This window comes from Borostomias antarcticus, assembly GCF_949987555.1.
Source record: "Borostomias antarcticus genome assembly, chromosome: 1".
Classification (NCBI taxonomy): Eukaryota; Metazoa; Chordata; class Actinopteri; order Stomiiformes; family Stomiidae; genus Borostomias; species Borostomias antarcticus.
In genome coordinates, this window is record NC_140234.1 from 55,446,844 (window position 1) to 55,460,829 (window position 13,986).

The following is a 13,986-nucleotide window of genomic DNA, read 5'->3' on the forward strand; positions in this document are numbered from 1 at the left end:
TCCCATATTACAACTAGAGTAGCCAGTACATAGCAAGTAGGCCTATGTAATTATAAACATTGCGTGTGCCCCATGTAAAGGTAGTCGTGGACTGAACCAATAAATACCCCAGTAGAATTTAACGATCACTGGCATGCACAGTAGGCCTGCACACATACATCTTTACGTTTTACAAAATAAGTGTATTAAAAGAACAGAGAATACTGAGAGATACCGTGCATTGGATACAAAAGCCATGCGGTTTCTTTATGTTATTTAGCTTATGGTGGCTTGATTACCAAAAAGAGAGAGGGGTAAAGCCTGTGCTCAAAGATTGAGTAAAGCACAAGAGCGACATCTTGTGGAGAAAAAAACACAGTGACCCGGAAGATTGTGCATCACTACCGACGACATCATTCTGTCACTGAACTGCTAACGTTAGCTAGCTGTCGAGATGGCTCTTCGGCCAGGATCTGGGGGAGGTGGCAGGTATTGCAACGATTTAAATTGAATATGATTGAAAATGCCTATTTTATATACACACTAGTCTCACGTTGACTACTGTCGTTTCCACTGATTCGAGTTCAACGTTGCATATTCAGAGGAATGAGTCTTGCTTGCTATTCGAGGTGGTGTCGAGATGGCTAGCCTGCTTGTCAGCTAGGCTAACGTTAGCTAGCTAGCACAACAACTGGCTTCTATGGTATCGTTAGCTAGCGATGTGAACATATACAAGGTCACGTTCATTTGCTACTTTTGTTCAGTCAAGTTCTTACGTTAGTATCATTGTGTGACATGTCATGTCTGCTACAGTATGGGACGATATACGCCAAGACCAGAATTCACTTACTTTAGCTACAGCTAATGTTAGCATGCTAGCTATAGCCTAGCCACTAGGTAGCTACAGAGAAGAGAGGTTGTTCAATCGGGTAGCCATGATGACTTATAGATGGACGTTGAGCTACCATAATTCACTCTATTTTCTATCTTCTTTTTCCATGTCGTTTTAAAAGTCATCACATGAGAAGTGGATGGCTGATCATCTTGCCAGCTAGTTTCCATGTTATGATGTGGCCCAGTTAGCTAGCAAATGGCTACCAAGCACATCACTGATGTAGTAGCAGTCATAATCTCCTTGTCAGAGATGATCTCTTATATTGCCAGCGTTCGCTCTAGACATCCAAGTAGGTGAATATTTAGCTAGCTAGCTCTAAGATGACACAAGGCATTCATATTACAATCAATCATCCTAAAACGTGACGTCAGATCACGATGACGTCAAGCAATTTCCTTTCACTTATGAATGGGTAGCGTGGATGACCTCCTTTTTCAAAGTAGGCATGTAGGCTAGACGTCCTCTGAGCATAGCCCATCTTTATACACCTCTCTGCACACCCCTTAGGTCGCAGACTCCTACAGGAAATCTGCTCAGCTTTGCTCAGATCTGACCGATGAAATCACCCCAGATTATTTCTGTTTTGGTTTCAGGTCAGCTCTTCTCCATTGAAACTATTTGGGTTTATTCACTACTTGGAGTGGAATCAGGTCACCCTTCCCTGTAATTTCCCTTTGAGGACCAATAAAGTACTACCTACCTACCTCTAGGCCTATGGTTTGTTGTGGCTAGCCTTCATTTTACACCCTCTCTTAAATACTGATGTAGGCTAGAGGTCTGTGCAAATTGTCAATTTAAACTTGTTCTATCTCAATTGAGCCTGTTGATGTAGTTGGTAAAGCAACCAAGCCTGTGGTTGAAATAAAAATGCCAGTCTCATTACTTTTTCATAAGCGCCTCAGTCTCAGCTGAACAGTTTGAATAATAGATAGCTGCCGGCTACATGCCTTTGGACAAGCCAGCCAGGTGCTACTGATACTGCCAAGGAAACCAAATAACCTTAGATTTACAGATAATGCTTTCCTTTAGCTACAGTAACACATTAGCCAATGTTACTACTCTCCTATGAACAGTTGGTTTCAAGTAAGCATGGTCCTCTTTTGTCCAAGATTAGTGTCATTTAGACTAGGCCTTACGTGTCCCCCCCCCACCCCCATGTTGTTCTTGAGGTGTGTATTTTGACCTAGACCTATAAAATAGAACCTCTTAAGACTGTTGGACCACGTGTGTTTGTGTGTGTGTGTGTGTGTGTGTGTGTGTGTGTGTGTGGTGGGCAGGCTCTGAACAGCAGTGCTGTGTAACAAGCAGGGGCGGACTGGGGAAATAATTCAGGCCGGGAAATGTAGCCCCAGTCAGGCCACTTTTTAAGCCTGATAAGAACAGTGATCTTGCGACGAGCCGACGCGGTGAGATGGAACACTTTCAGTTTCGTTTTGTAAAGTGAAATGAACGGGCTTTCCGATTGGGAATAATACACTGTCTGCAAGTTGTTGAGGTGGGGCGGGGGGGGGGGGGCAATTTAGATTGTAGTGCTCGTGCGATTTGTTGATAGGGGGGAGGCAGGCCATTTACTGGCCCAGGCCAGTTCGCGCGCCAGGCCACCGGGTAAACTCCCGGTGCTCCCGATGGCCACCCCGCCCCTGGTAACAAGTAGGCTATAGTTATCGTTTGTCCCTACAGTTCCTCATTCCACCACTCCACCACCACTCCACCACAGGCACTGAGACAGGAGGGCTGCAGTAGCAACAGGTGTGGCCAAGCCTTCTACTGCTGTCCATGAATATGGCACAGCTCTCTATTGCTCTATATTTATGGATAGATCAGGAGAGATGTGTGCAATGTGAGAGATTGTAGCTATGGTCAACTGCTGCTTCCAGTCTTCTAAGCCTACATGCATTAAACACTTTGTTCCAGCTGCAGAACCTTGTAACCTTTGCACTATGAGCCTGCTACGAGCCACCAAGGGCGGGAAAATTATAATGAGATATATGCTGTAATGGAGTCAACAAAGATGCAGCTTTCACAGAGGAGCTCAATCTCTTGTCCCCCACGATTTATCATAGAAAAATCTTATATACTGCAGTATGAAAGCCTGAAACATGGTTTATGTAAGGGATAATACACGACTGTGCTGTTATTGGAAATTACGCGGCGGCTGATTGCCTAAACAGCACACCTCGGAGTGTATTATCCCTCTATACCATGGCCACTTGCCAAAGACAAAAATGATGTGCCATTTACCAACATTTTTGTGTTAAAACATAAAGAAATATGTTATTTATGTTTTGCTCACGGCTGACCACATACTGGGAATCTACATCACCTGAAAAATATGAAAACGTAAAGTGATATATTTACAGTCGTAGAGCCAAGATCAGAAAAGGCTGTTTCATTGTAATGCTGAGATGTGAAACAAGTGCATTATTTTGTGATTTGTGAAAACGGTGATGAGGCTCTAGCCGTGACATAATGCACACCCCTCCAGCCAATCAGAATCGAGTATTCATCCAGGCCATGGTATAATTTTCGATAACAGCACACCTCGTCATGTATTATCCCTTATTGTTGAGCTAACTCAACAGTGCAACATAAGTCTTAGCTTTTAAACCTAGTCATACTTTATTTAATAAGTGAGGCTGATTTATCATAGCGTTTTAGCCAGCAGTCCATCAATGTTTAATGAGCAGTTCTTTTGCTCAGGCTATTTCCAGAGACAGTGGGAGAGGTAGTCTGTAGCATAATGCTATACTCTGACCCTGTCCTCAACCACCCTTAAGCAGAAACAATACATTTTTAATATAGATCTAAAAGAACTGATACAGCGAAGGATAGTGGTTGTCTCTGGAAAGGATTGTTGAATAGTCTGATAGTGGTGATAAGATGAATAATAGCTGTACAATAGGTGTGTTGTGAGTGCATTGCCGCACGATGCCTTGAATAATGCATTGGCATTTATGTGATAGTCCACAGCTGGTAGCATTGCTAATCTCAGTCTGCCTTAATCTGCACTCCTAATCCAGGGGTCAGCATCATAGCCTAGCTGCTCGAGTGCTCCTGTGAAAGCTTTGGAAAGATGACGTTGAGCAGATGTGAGGCCTAATCTCTCCAGGTTGAGCCATCTAGTCTGGTTGTGTCCAACCGAAAGGCTTGAATCTGATGTGCATAACCTCATTCATGATCAGAATGGTCTAACTCACGGAACTGCAGTAAACAAAAAAATAAAAACAATTTGGATAGTGGATACTAGTTAGTTTTTTCCTATTGGTCTGCTGCCATTGGGATAAGGATGCTTTTTACAACATTGAGCTTGCAAGTTCCCTTTGGAAGGATTAGTAGCCTAATGTATTTTCCTGAAACAGCAGAGATGGCCTGAAGCTCTAATGGCCTAAAGCTCTAGCTCTAAGATGGAACAGTGTGTGTGTGTGTGGAACAGTGTGATGGCCTGGCCCAGATGGGCAGGGGTTGAGGGACTTCTGATTGGCCATTTCTAGCATAAACATAATACTGCAACTTGGCCTACATCCATCTCCTGTGATTTCCTGTTCTGTCTCCATTTTTCATGACTGGGTAAGAACATCTCTTAACCGTTACAGCTCTGATTTGCCATTCCCCTTTCCCATTAAGATCATCACGTTCTGCTGAAATTATTTATGTGAAACCGGCACTACGGCAAATTGCAGAGCAATTCCAGGTGTTGAGAAGCATTCTGTAGCGGTTGTTGTCAAAGGAGCTCATTCGCTGATCGATAAATGTTGTCCTGAGCAACAGTAAAGTGTTATTGGATCAATTATTCTTCCTGGCCTGTCAGATTTATTGCTAGCGGGCAATGCAATATTTATTCATGCGTTTGCTGGAACAATAAGAGCCTCGCTGCATTCTGATGCAGGCTGGCCGAACAACAGAGAAGAGTGTTGGAAAAGGGAAACTCAACAGGAAATAGCCAGGCTGAAGTACCAAGCCAATTCATCACCATGCAGCTCCTTGGGGCCTATTATCATTCATATTACAGCATCCATTTGTGAGTGCTAATTAGTCCTGGATGTGAATGACTGACTACTGTATATATTTATCTAACCAAGGCTACTGAGCTGCATGGTTCAATGTTGTTGCCTAGAGCTGGAATTATCTCTAGTCCAATGATTCTTAATGAATTCTACATTCATAGCTCTGTGATGCTACTGTAGGAGACGGGCTGTCAAATAAATCAAATCAAACTTTATTTGTATAGTGCATTTCATACACAGAGGCAACACAATGCGCTTTGCAACAGAGAGCTAAGGGGGGATGGATATAGATCCTACCCCTACTTTTTCCAGAGGGAAGCAAAAAAACAGTTCACCCAGGGGCCAAAAATAGATTTGAGCTGATATGTCTATGTCACATTATTAGCTGTTACTGTACATGTAGTGCAGAACATTGCTCATGACCAACATCTCTCTCTCTCTCTCTCTCTCTCTCTCTCTCTCTCTATCCTTCTCTGCAGCTTTATTTATCCGGTTGGAGGGGGCCTGGGTCCACCACAAGGTGAGTCATCGTTCAGTCAACATTACCTCTCAAGCCTAAAGTCCCCTGAGCCCTTCGCTCTTCACATCATGTACTGTATGTGCCTTGGGTCGCTAAACAGTTTGGACACAGCGAATAGTCCTAATGCGACGAACAGACTGACATATATGTTGGGGTTGGTAGAATGACATTCTAGAGCTCAGATTCTCACATTCCGCTGTCGTCAAATTATGTGAGGTGACTGTTGGAACGCATGGTTGCCTCTCATATTTAGTGAGACTTGTATGTGTGGAATCAATTAGGCAAGAAAAGTCAGCGTTGGCAATGGCATAGCTTGTTGCTGCTTGTTGACTTTCCAATGACACTCATAAACCAACACAAACACGATTGTGGTTGAGCCAGTTTCTTTCTGGGAATTGTACATGCTCCCGTTGGCACTGATCTGTCAGTGACACACATGCTGGGCCTTTGAATGAGCCATTTATTCAGGCTAGTTGAGGTCTAATCTGGGTATCATCTGGAACTGCCAGCAGGACCGTTGCTCGGAGCTCTGGCCGTAAGATGGAGCATCTGCGCATAACACACACACACACGCACACCCTCACTCTCTTTCTCTCTCTCTCGTCACAGAGCAGTCACAACAAAAACAGGTTGGATGGTTGCTAAGCCAATGTTTCCTTTTAGCTGTCCAGAAATGTGTATAACATACATTTCACTGCAGATCTAGGCTGCGAGTGATTTCATACTTCATACAGTAACTGTCCATGTATTCTTAATCGGACTTTGCCATCTTACTGGACAGTCTGTAGGAACTCTGTGTCAAGTGATGTAACTGTGTGTCTGGTGGTGTGTCCTTTCACCCAGGTATGATACCCATGCAGCAGCAACAGCAGCAGCAGCAGCAACAGGGCTTCCCTATGGTCCAAGTTATGCAGCCCAACATGCAGGGCATGATGGGAATGAACTTTGGAGGCCAGATGCCTCCCGGTGCCATGCCTATGCAGGTGCGTCGTGTGTGTGTGTGTGTGTGCGTGTGCGTGCGTGCGTGCGTGCGTGCGCGTGTGCACACTTTTCTGTGACTCTGTCCGTGTCCAGCTGAAACGGATGTTTGAGATCATCTAACTTCCATAGTTTTACGGATTTCCAACTCAAACAAGCTATAGGGGCAGGGCATAACATTTAGAGGAATTTGATCGGACATAAGCACTCGGGAGATTTTGTTTTACAGGGAGAAAAAAATAATAGTATTTGATTTTTTTTTTATATATTTCGTTGAAGATTACACCAAAACGGAAATGTTGTAAATTTTTGGGCATATATTGTTAAATAGGTGCACACTATGACGAAGGATGTGATCCAGAATAGAAAATATGCATTTTTGATTTCATGGCGTCTTCAAACTAGGCTGCCTCTTGACTTTACTGGCGCTTAAGTCGCCGGAGGATCTGTCTAGATGAGGAAGATAACCCTTCCCCTTTTTAAGAGAGCAGACTCTGCTCTCGGCTACCGCTCACCTTTAGAGCGGGAAAGGTAAAGCGCCCTGCAGGGCATTGCGTCAGACTGTCTCATCTAACGCGTGTGTCCTCATGGTCTCTGTCCGTCTGCACTTCCTTTCATCAAACCTCTCTAATACTTTTCTCTAATACACTCTCCCTTTTGCTCCACCGACTGAAATAAATACCCCAATCAAAGTTCACACGTCGTCTGTGCGGTAGTAGTAGTTATTTCCCCCAGACTTTGTTGATGCTTTGTTGAGCAAACAGGATTTGCCTCCAAATTTGCCTGTTTACAAGAGTACTTTATAAACACTGGTGCATTAACGGGACACAGAGACATTTGGCTAACTGCTAATGGTGCTGTTGTTAAGTGTATTACAGTCATATAATTTTCCTGCTGAAGTGCATTTGATTGAATGAAAGGAATACTGAGAATGCTAATAAGTTTGCTGTGTGTGTGTGTGTGTGTGTGTGTGTGTGTGTGTGTGTGTGTGTGTGTGTGTGTGTGTGTGTGTGTGTGTGTGTGTGTGTGTGTGTGTGTGTGTGTGTGTGTGTGTGTGTGTGTGTGTGTGTGTGTGTGTGTGTGTGTGTGTGCGTGCGTGGACGTGTTTACTATGCAGGGCGGAATGGCCATGGGGATGCAGGCCCCCGGGATGCAGTTCATGGGCCAGCCGCAGTTCATAGGCATGAGGGCCCCGGGGCCCCAGTACACCGCTGACATGCAGAAACAGATGGCTGAGGAACACCAGTAAGGCCTCCTGTGTGTGTGTGTGTGTGTGTGTGTGTGTGTGTGTGTGTGTGTGTGTGTGTGTGCGCGAGCGCGAGCGCGTGTGTGGTCAAGTGGAGATGCTTGAGGTGTGATTTGCGATGACGGAAAGTGTGTGTTCCGTTGTTCCCTGTAGGAAGCGTGTTGAGCAGCAGCAGAGGATGCTGGAGGAGGACAGGAAGAGGAGGCAGTTTGAGGAGCAGAAACAGAAGCTGAGGCTGCTGAGCAGCGTCAAACCCAAGGTGAGCCTCACCACCCCCCCACCCCCACCCCCCCGGCCAGTCCCACTCTCCCAGCCCTACTTCTGCTGTCCTGGTTGACCCAGACTGACCCGTCCTCCCCCCTCCTGAGAGCTCTACTGCCCTGTGTCTTCAGACAGGGGAGAAGAGTCGCGACGACGCCCTGGAGGCCATCAAAGGCAACCTGGACGGCTTCAGCAGAGACGCCAAGATGCACCCCACACCGTCCTTGCAGTCCAAGAAGCCAGGTTAGAGCACACACACACACACACACACACGCCCCCGCCGCTGTCCCTCGGCGCGCCCCCTCCCTTCCCTCTCCTCAGGACTCCGCCCACAGCTCCACCGCACCCAGAGATCAACGCGGTCCTCCTCTTCATTCAGCGACCTCTTTTCTATGTCTGCTGCTTTTGTGGGGACGTCTCCATTTTTGTCACGTTTTCGCTCACGTGGCTGTGGGTAACGGCGCAACCCAGTCATTGTTTTCAGCAGGCCTGTTTTTCGCAGTATTTCATGCTACTATACTTTTCGCTTAATTTCAGAACTTCAGTCGTGCTTCACTGCAGTTCGTTTTGGTGTATTGCAGAAAGATAGAGTTAGCATTTCACTAACCGAGTGAATACTAGTAATTAAGTCGTGGACTTCATATGATACCCAATCACGTGTGTATGAAGCGCCATTGTACATTTTCTAATCCTGCACAAAATAGTATCTTTGTCTCAGTGTTGTACTGTGGTGCACTTCTATTCACCTTCCATCATAGTTTTGTGTTGTGAGTTTGTGTTGTGTGTTGTGTGTTTGTGTTGTGTGTGTGTGTGTTGTGTGTTGTACCATCATCATTATTTCTCCATTTTTACAGAATCATCGTCATCCCGCTCCTCTGTCACCCTTCACTCCCACCCCCCCGCTTTCCCCGAGGACGAGGACGAATTTAGCGACTTTGTTCAGGGGCCGGTAGAGGCCTCATCCTCCTCCTTCTCCTCCTCCTCAACCCCCTCCTCCTTCCCGCTCCCCGCCCAGTCCCAGGCGTCGCTTGGTCTGCCTTTAGACTCGGGTCCCCCTCAGAGACCCTCCTCAGCCCCGCTCCCCCAGTCCCTCCCCGCCTCTGTGTCCATTCCTACTGCCACCCAACACTCTACTGTCAACTCCAGCTCCCAATTTCAAGGTAACTCCTCTTTTTCTCCTCTTCTCATCCACTTCACAAGATAGTCCTCACGACCAACCAAAGACAGCCTGACACCACCCTAGTGGTACAAGTATTTAAAGGTAGCGCTGCTGTGGTGTTAGTAATCATGTTGTTTCCTGGTTGCTTGGCGTCTGGCCTCTGCCGTTGTGTATAGTTCACCTCCTGCATTAGTGGGCAGACGGTGTGGTAGATGGTCAGATTACAGCCGCTAAGCCTTAATTGTGAACTCTAAGAATGAACAATGGTGTACAGCGAAAGTACCGTTATCAGATAAGCGAACCTACCCCCGTTACAATACTATACAAGCACTACTGTCAGAAATACTCAAGCTTGGACTGTCATAACGGCGACGCCAGCTCCTGATACACCAGTTACAGTGCATCCGGAAAGTATTCACATCCCTTCATGTTTTTTACATTTTGTTATGTTGCAGCCTTATTCCAAAAGTGATAAAAAAAAAAAATTTTAATCAGACTTATGCAACACGTGAAACTGGGTAAGCATCTCGCTGACTCCGGGACCATTAGCACAGGCTCCCCCCAAGGCTGTGTTCTTTCCCCTCAACTCTTCTCCTTGTACACGAACAGCTGAAACTCCAGCCACCAGTCTGTCAAGCTCCTGAAGTTTGTGGACGACGCCACCCTCATCGGTCTTATCTCTGAGGGCGGCGAGTCCGCCTACAGGTGGGAGATCGACCAGCTGCTGTCCTGGTGCTGCCTAAACAATCTGGAGCGCAACACTCTCATAACAATGGAGATAATAGACTTTAGGAAGAATTCAGCCTACCCTCCCCCCATCACACTGAATGACACCCCAGTGACCAGTGTTGACCCAGTGACCACCATCTCCCGGGACCTCAAGTGGGAGTTGTACATCAGCTCCCTCACCAAAAAAAGCACAGCAGAGGATGTACTTCCTGAGGCAACTGAAGAAATTCAACATGCCAAAGGCAATGATGGTACTTATCTACACCTCTATCATTGCATTGAGCCCATCCTTACCACCTCCATGACCATCTGGTTCTCAACCACAACAGACAAGGACAGACTGCAGCGCATCATCCGTTCCGCTGAGAGGGCGGTCGGCTGTAGACTGCCATCCCTACAGGACCTGCACGCCTCCAGAACCCTAAAACGGGCCAATAAGATTGTGGCCGACCTCCTTCAATCTTGGACACTATCTCTTTGACCCACTCTCCTCTGGCAGGAGACTGCAGTCCATCGGGACCGGGTCCACTCACCACAAAAACAGCTAAAAAATATCATGTGCATATATATTCACACCCTTTACTCAATACTTTGTTGAGGCACCTTTGGCAGCAATTACAGACTCAAGTCTTCTTGAGTATGATGATACAAGCTTGGCACACCTACTTTTGGGCAGTTTCTCCCATTTTTCTTTGCAGATCCTCTCAAGCTCCATCAGGTTGGGTGTGGAACGTCGATGCACAGCCATTTTTATAGCTCTCCAGAGATGGACAAGCAGGTTCAAGTCTGGGCTCTGGCTGGGCAACTCAAGGACATTCACAGACTTATCCCAAAACCACTCCTTTGTTATCTTGGCTGTGTGCTTAGGGTCGTTGTCCTGTTGTAAGGTGAATCTTCGCCCCAGTTCCAGAGCGCTCTGGAGCAGGTTTTCATCAGGACCTCTCTACATTGCTGCATTCATCTTTCCCTCGATCCTGACTAGTCTCCCAGTTCCCGCTGCTGAAAAACATCCCCACAGCATGACGCTGCCTCCACCATGCTTCACTGTAGGGATGGTATTAGCCAGGTGATGAGCGGCGCCTGGTTTCCTCCAGACATGACACTTGGCATTCAGGCCAAAGAGTTCAATCTTGGTTTCATCAGACCAGAGAATTTTGTTTCTCACGGTCTGAGAGTCCTTTAGGTGCCTTTTGGCAAACTCCAAGCAGGCTGTCATGTGCCTTTTACTGAGGAGGGGCTTCCATCTGGCCACTCTAACATAAAGGCCTGATTGGTGGAGTGCTGCAGAGATGGTTGTCCTTCTAGAAGGTTCTCCCATCTCCACAGAGGAATGCTGGAGCTCTGCCAGAATGACCATCGGGTTCTTGGTCCCCTCCCTGACCAAGGCCCTTCTCCCTCGATTACTCAGTTTGGCCGGAGGAGTCCTGGTGGTTCCAAGCTTCTTCCATTTTGGAATGACGGAGACCACTGTGCTCGTTGGGACCTTCAATGCTGCAGACATTTTTTGTACCCTTCCCCAGATCGGTGCCTCGATACAATCCTGTCTCGGAGGTCAATTGCTTTGGCTTCATGGCTTGGTTTGTGCTCTGACATGCACTGTCTACTGTGGAACTTTATATAGACAGGTGTGTTCCTTTCCAAATCATGTCAAATCAATTGAATTTACCACAGATTGACTCCAATTAAGTTGTAGAAACATCTCAAAGATGATCAGTGGAAACGGGATCCACCTGAGCTCAATTTTGAGTGTCATAGCAAAGGGGGTGAATACTTACGTACGTACATATTTGTTTTTTATTTTTAATACATTTTCAAAACTTTCTTTAAAGCTTTTTTCACTTTGTCATTATGGGGTATTTTGTGTAGAATTTTGAGGAACAAATGAATTGAATCCATTTTGGAATAAGGCTGTAACAACAAAATGTGGAAAAGAGTAAAGGGATGTGAATGCTTTCCGGATGTACTGTACTGCGAGGGGCGGATGGAAGGGTGTGAATGTCCACACACCAGAAGGAGAGATCATTGGGTCTTCTGCCATGTCATCTCCTGGCTCAGCCCCTTCGTTTTCTGCGCTGCGACGAACCCCCGGCCTACAGGGTTACACGGTCGCCCCCCCACAGAGGCTACAGGCCGCAGCTGGAGGAGAGCCTCCTCACACACATCCCCAGCTCTCCAGACCGGTTTCATCCCCGGTCCTCTACGCAGTTTTGTGGCCTAGTTGTCGCTCAGCTGTTGTTTGATGTCTTGTTGTCTGATGCTCTGCCACCGGCTTGGAGAGCGATAGCTGTGGAAATGCGCGCGGCAGCCTTTCCGCTTCACCTAGGCGTAAAAGCAGAAAACGTGATGTGTGCACGCGGTAAATACTTAGGCATTTAAGAATGTCCTGGCTTTTGAATCACACACTGAATTACACACGCACAGACAGCATACAGGGTTGAGTTTCTGCTCTAAGCTCTTCCTAACTGAGGGTGCCAGGGAGAGTCGGTTATGACATGAAGCAGCTGTGTTCCTCCTCCTCCACCTCTCCAGGCCCGTCCCTGGAAGAGAAGCTCTTCTCGTCGTGCGATCTGACGGCTGATAAGAAGGCCCAGTTTAGCTTTAAGTTCCAGCAGCCCCTGGCCGAAATGGGCCCCAGAGCCAGAGTCGCGGCCCAGTTTCACTCCAGCGCCAGGGCTCGGAACTGGGCTGAGGCGACCGGGGATCTGAGTTCCGCCTTCACAGTGGAGACCCAGTGCGAGGCTCCGCCAGAACCGGCGCCGCCCGACACGCCCTCGCCGGCTCCCGACGCCCATCCTCCTCCTCCTCCTCAAACCCGTAGTGACGGTGGTGAGAAGAAGATGTTTGTTATCGCCGCGTGTCTCTCCCTTCAGAATTAACTCACGATCAATCAACCTGGCCTGTTGCCTATCTACTCCTATACTAATGCTTTGGAAATATTCTCATTTCATTGTTTCCAGACAAGCTGGGACGTGGTCTAAGATCAGATGAATTTACGCTGAATGTGATTTGACCCGCTGTTGTTCTGCCTCACTGTTTTCCGCACAATGAACTGAAAATCTAACACCTTTGGGCATCCAGCCTATTATTGGATGTTATTTCATCTTGTTTGTTTGTTTGTTTGTTGTTTGTCCGTCCCAGGGCCTGCACAGTGGTCCTTTTCTATCTCCTTGGGTAACTAACTGCAGAGTGACTGGAGATCTTTTCCCTGCTGGTTGTACTGTACTTCTCTCGAGCCAAATCTCATTTGAGGGCTCTCTCACGTCGGCCCGTCCGACAGCACAACGTGGGAACACTCTCGGCCTCCCGAGGCCACGGAGCAATACCTGCTTCTACCAGCTTACTCAATAAGCTGCCTCCTCCTGCTCCTACGCTGTCTTAACACTGTCTGAGAGACTCACCTCTGGTGCATGCTGATTGGCCGGGTTGAACAGGGATGCCACGCTTGGATTTGGCCCGCGCTTCTGAGGCCACCGTGGCCGGGATTCTGATTTTGCATGCTGCTCTGCTCGCGTCCTGTTTGCTCTGGCCTGTTTGTCTTTCTCCTCGCCGTCACCCTGGGAAATGGGGCAGCTCATCACAGACCCCTTTGTATCACAACAGAGTCATTTAAGTGTCTGAGGCGTTTGAGCCTTTCTGATGAGAGGATTGCGTGTGAAATAGCTGCCTGAGTCAACATTTGTCACCAGGACATGAGGGGTCTGAGGCGAGGCAGTGCATGTTGCTTTTCCAAATGATGTGTCTTGTTAGTTTGTTTTAGGATCTGCTTTTAGAGCTGCTGAATCAGTGCTTCAGCTCAGTGCATAAACAAGAAATAATAAAACAAACAGCCTCCCTCACCTGGAAATAGAATTTAGGTCACTGTCAGAATGTATTCAAGAGAGAACCTTGTTTGTTTGTTTTACAACCCAAATCCAATCCCTCCCAGTGGCTGTCAGAATGCTTGGTTATGGCCCAAGGACAGATTAATAGATTTCTTAAGCTCAATTTATCCTTTGTCGAGGGGCACTTTTTTTCCATCAAGCGACATTTGTCAAGCGACACTTTTCAGGAAACATAAATTAGGCTTTAGACAGTAGGAGGCTTAGTGAATCAGTGCGGAGCGGCATTGCATCCAGGCCTCCAGGCTGCAGGTGTGGAATACTAACCTACATGAGCTGCGGGGTCCAGTATGGGCACGCTCTGCCCAGCTGACAGAAGTACGCCAGGGCCCTGGGA

At 47.1% G+C, this 13,986-nt stretch overlaps 1 protein-coding gene across 1 annotated transcript in view; it reads left to right on the forward strand.

The window, feature by feature from the left end:
- Positions 1 to 433: 433 nt before the first annotated feature.
- The window catches only part of synrg (synergin, gamma), a gene marked incomplete at its 5' end in the record, with an annotated part of 38,555 nt that continues 25,002 nt past the window's right edge, over positions 434 to 13,986 (forward strand). The window contains 8 exons of the mRNA XM_084437586.1: positions 434 to 468; positions 5,358 to 5,398; positions 6,242 to 6,381; positions 7,494 to 7,621; positions 7,776 to 7,881; positions 8,015 to 8,126; positions 8,738 to 9,043; positions 12,301 to 12,597. Of these exons, the coding sequence (XP_084293712.1) occupies positions 434 to 468; positions 5,358 to 5,398; positions 6,242 to 6,381; positions 7,494 to 7,621; positions 7,776 to 7,881; positions 8,015 to 8,126; positions 8,738 to 9,043; positions 12,301 to 12,597 (1,165 nt within the window). The remainder of the gene's footprint in view (positions 469 to 5,357; positions 5,399 to 6,241; positions 6,382 to 7,493; positions 7,622 to 7,775; positions 7,882 to 8,014; positions 8,127 to 8,737; positions 9,044 to 12,300; positions 12,598 to 13,986) is intronic.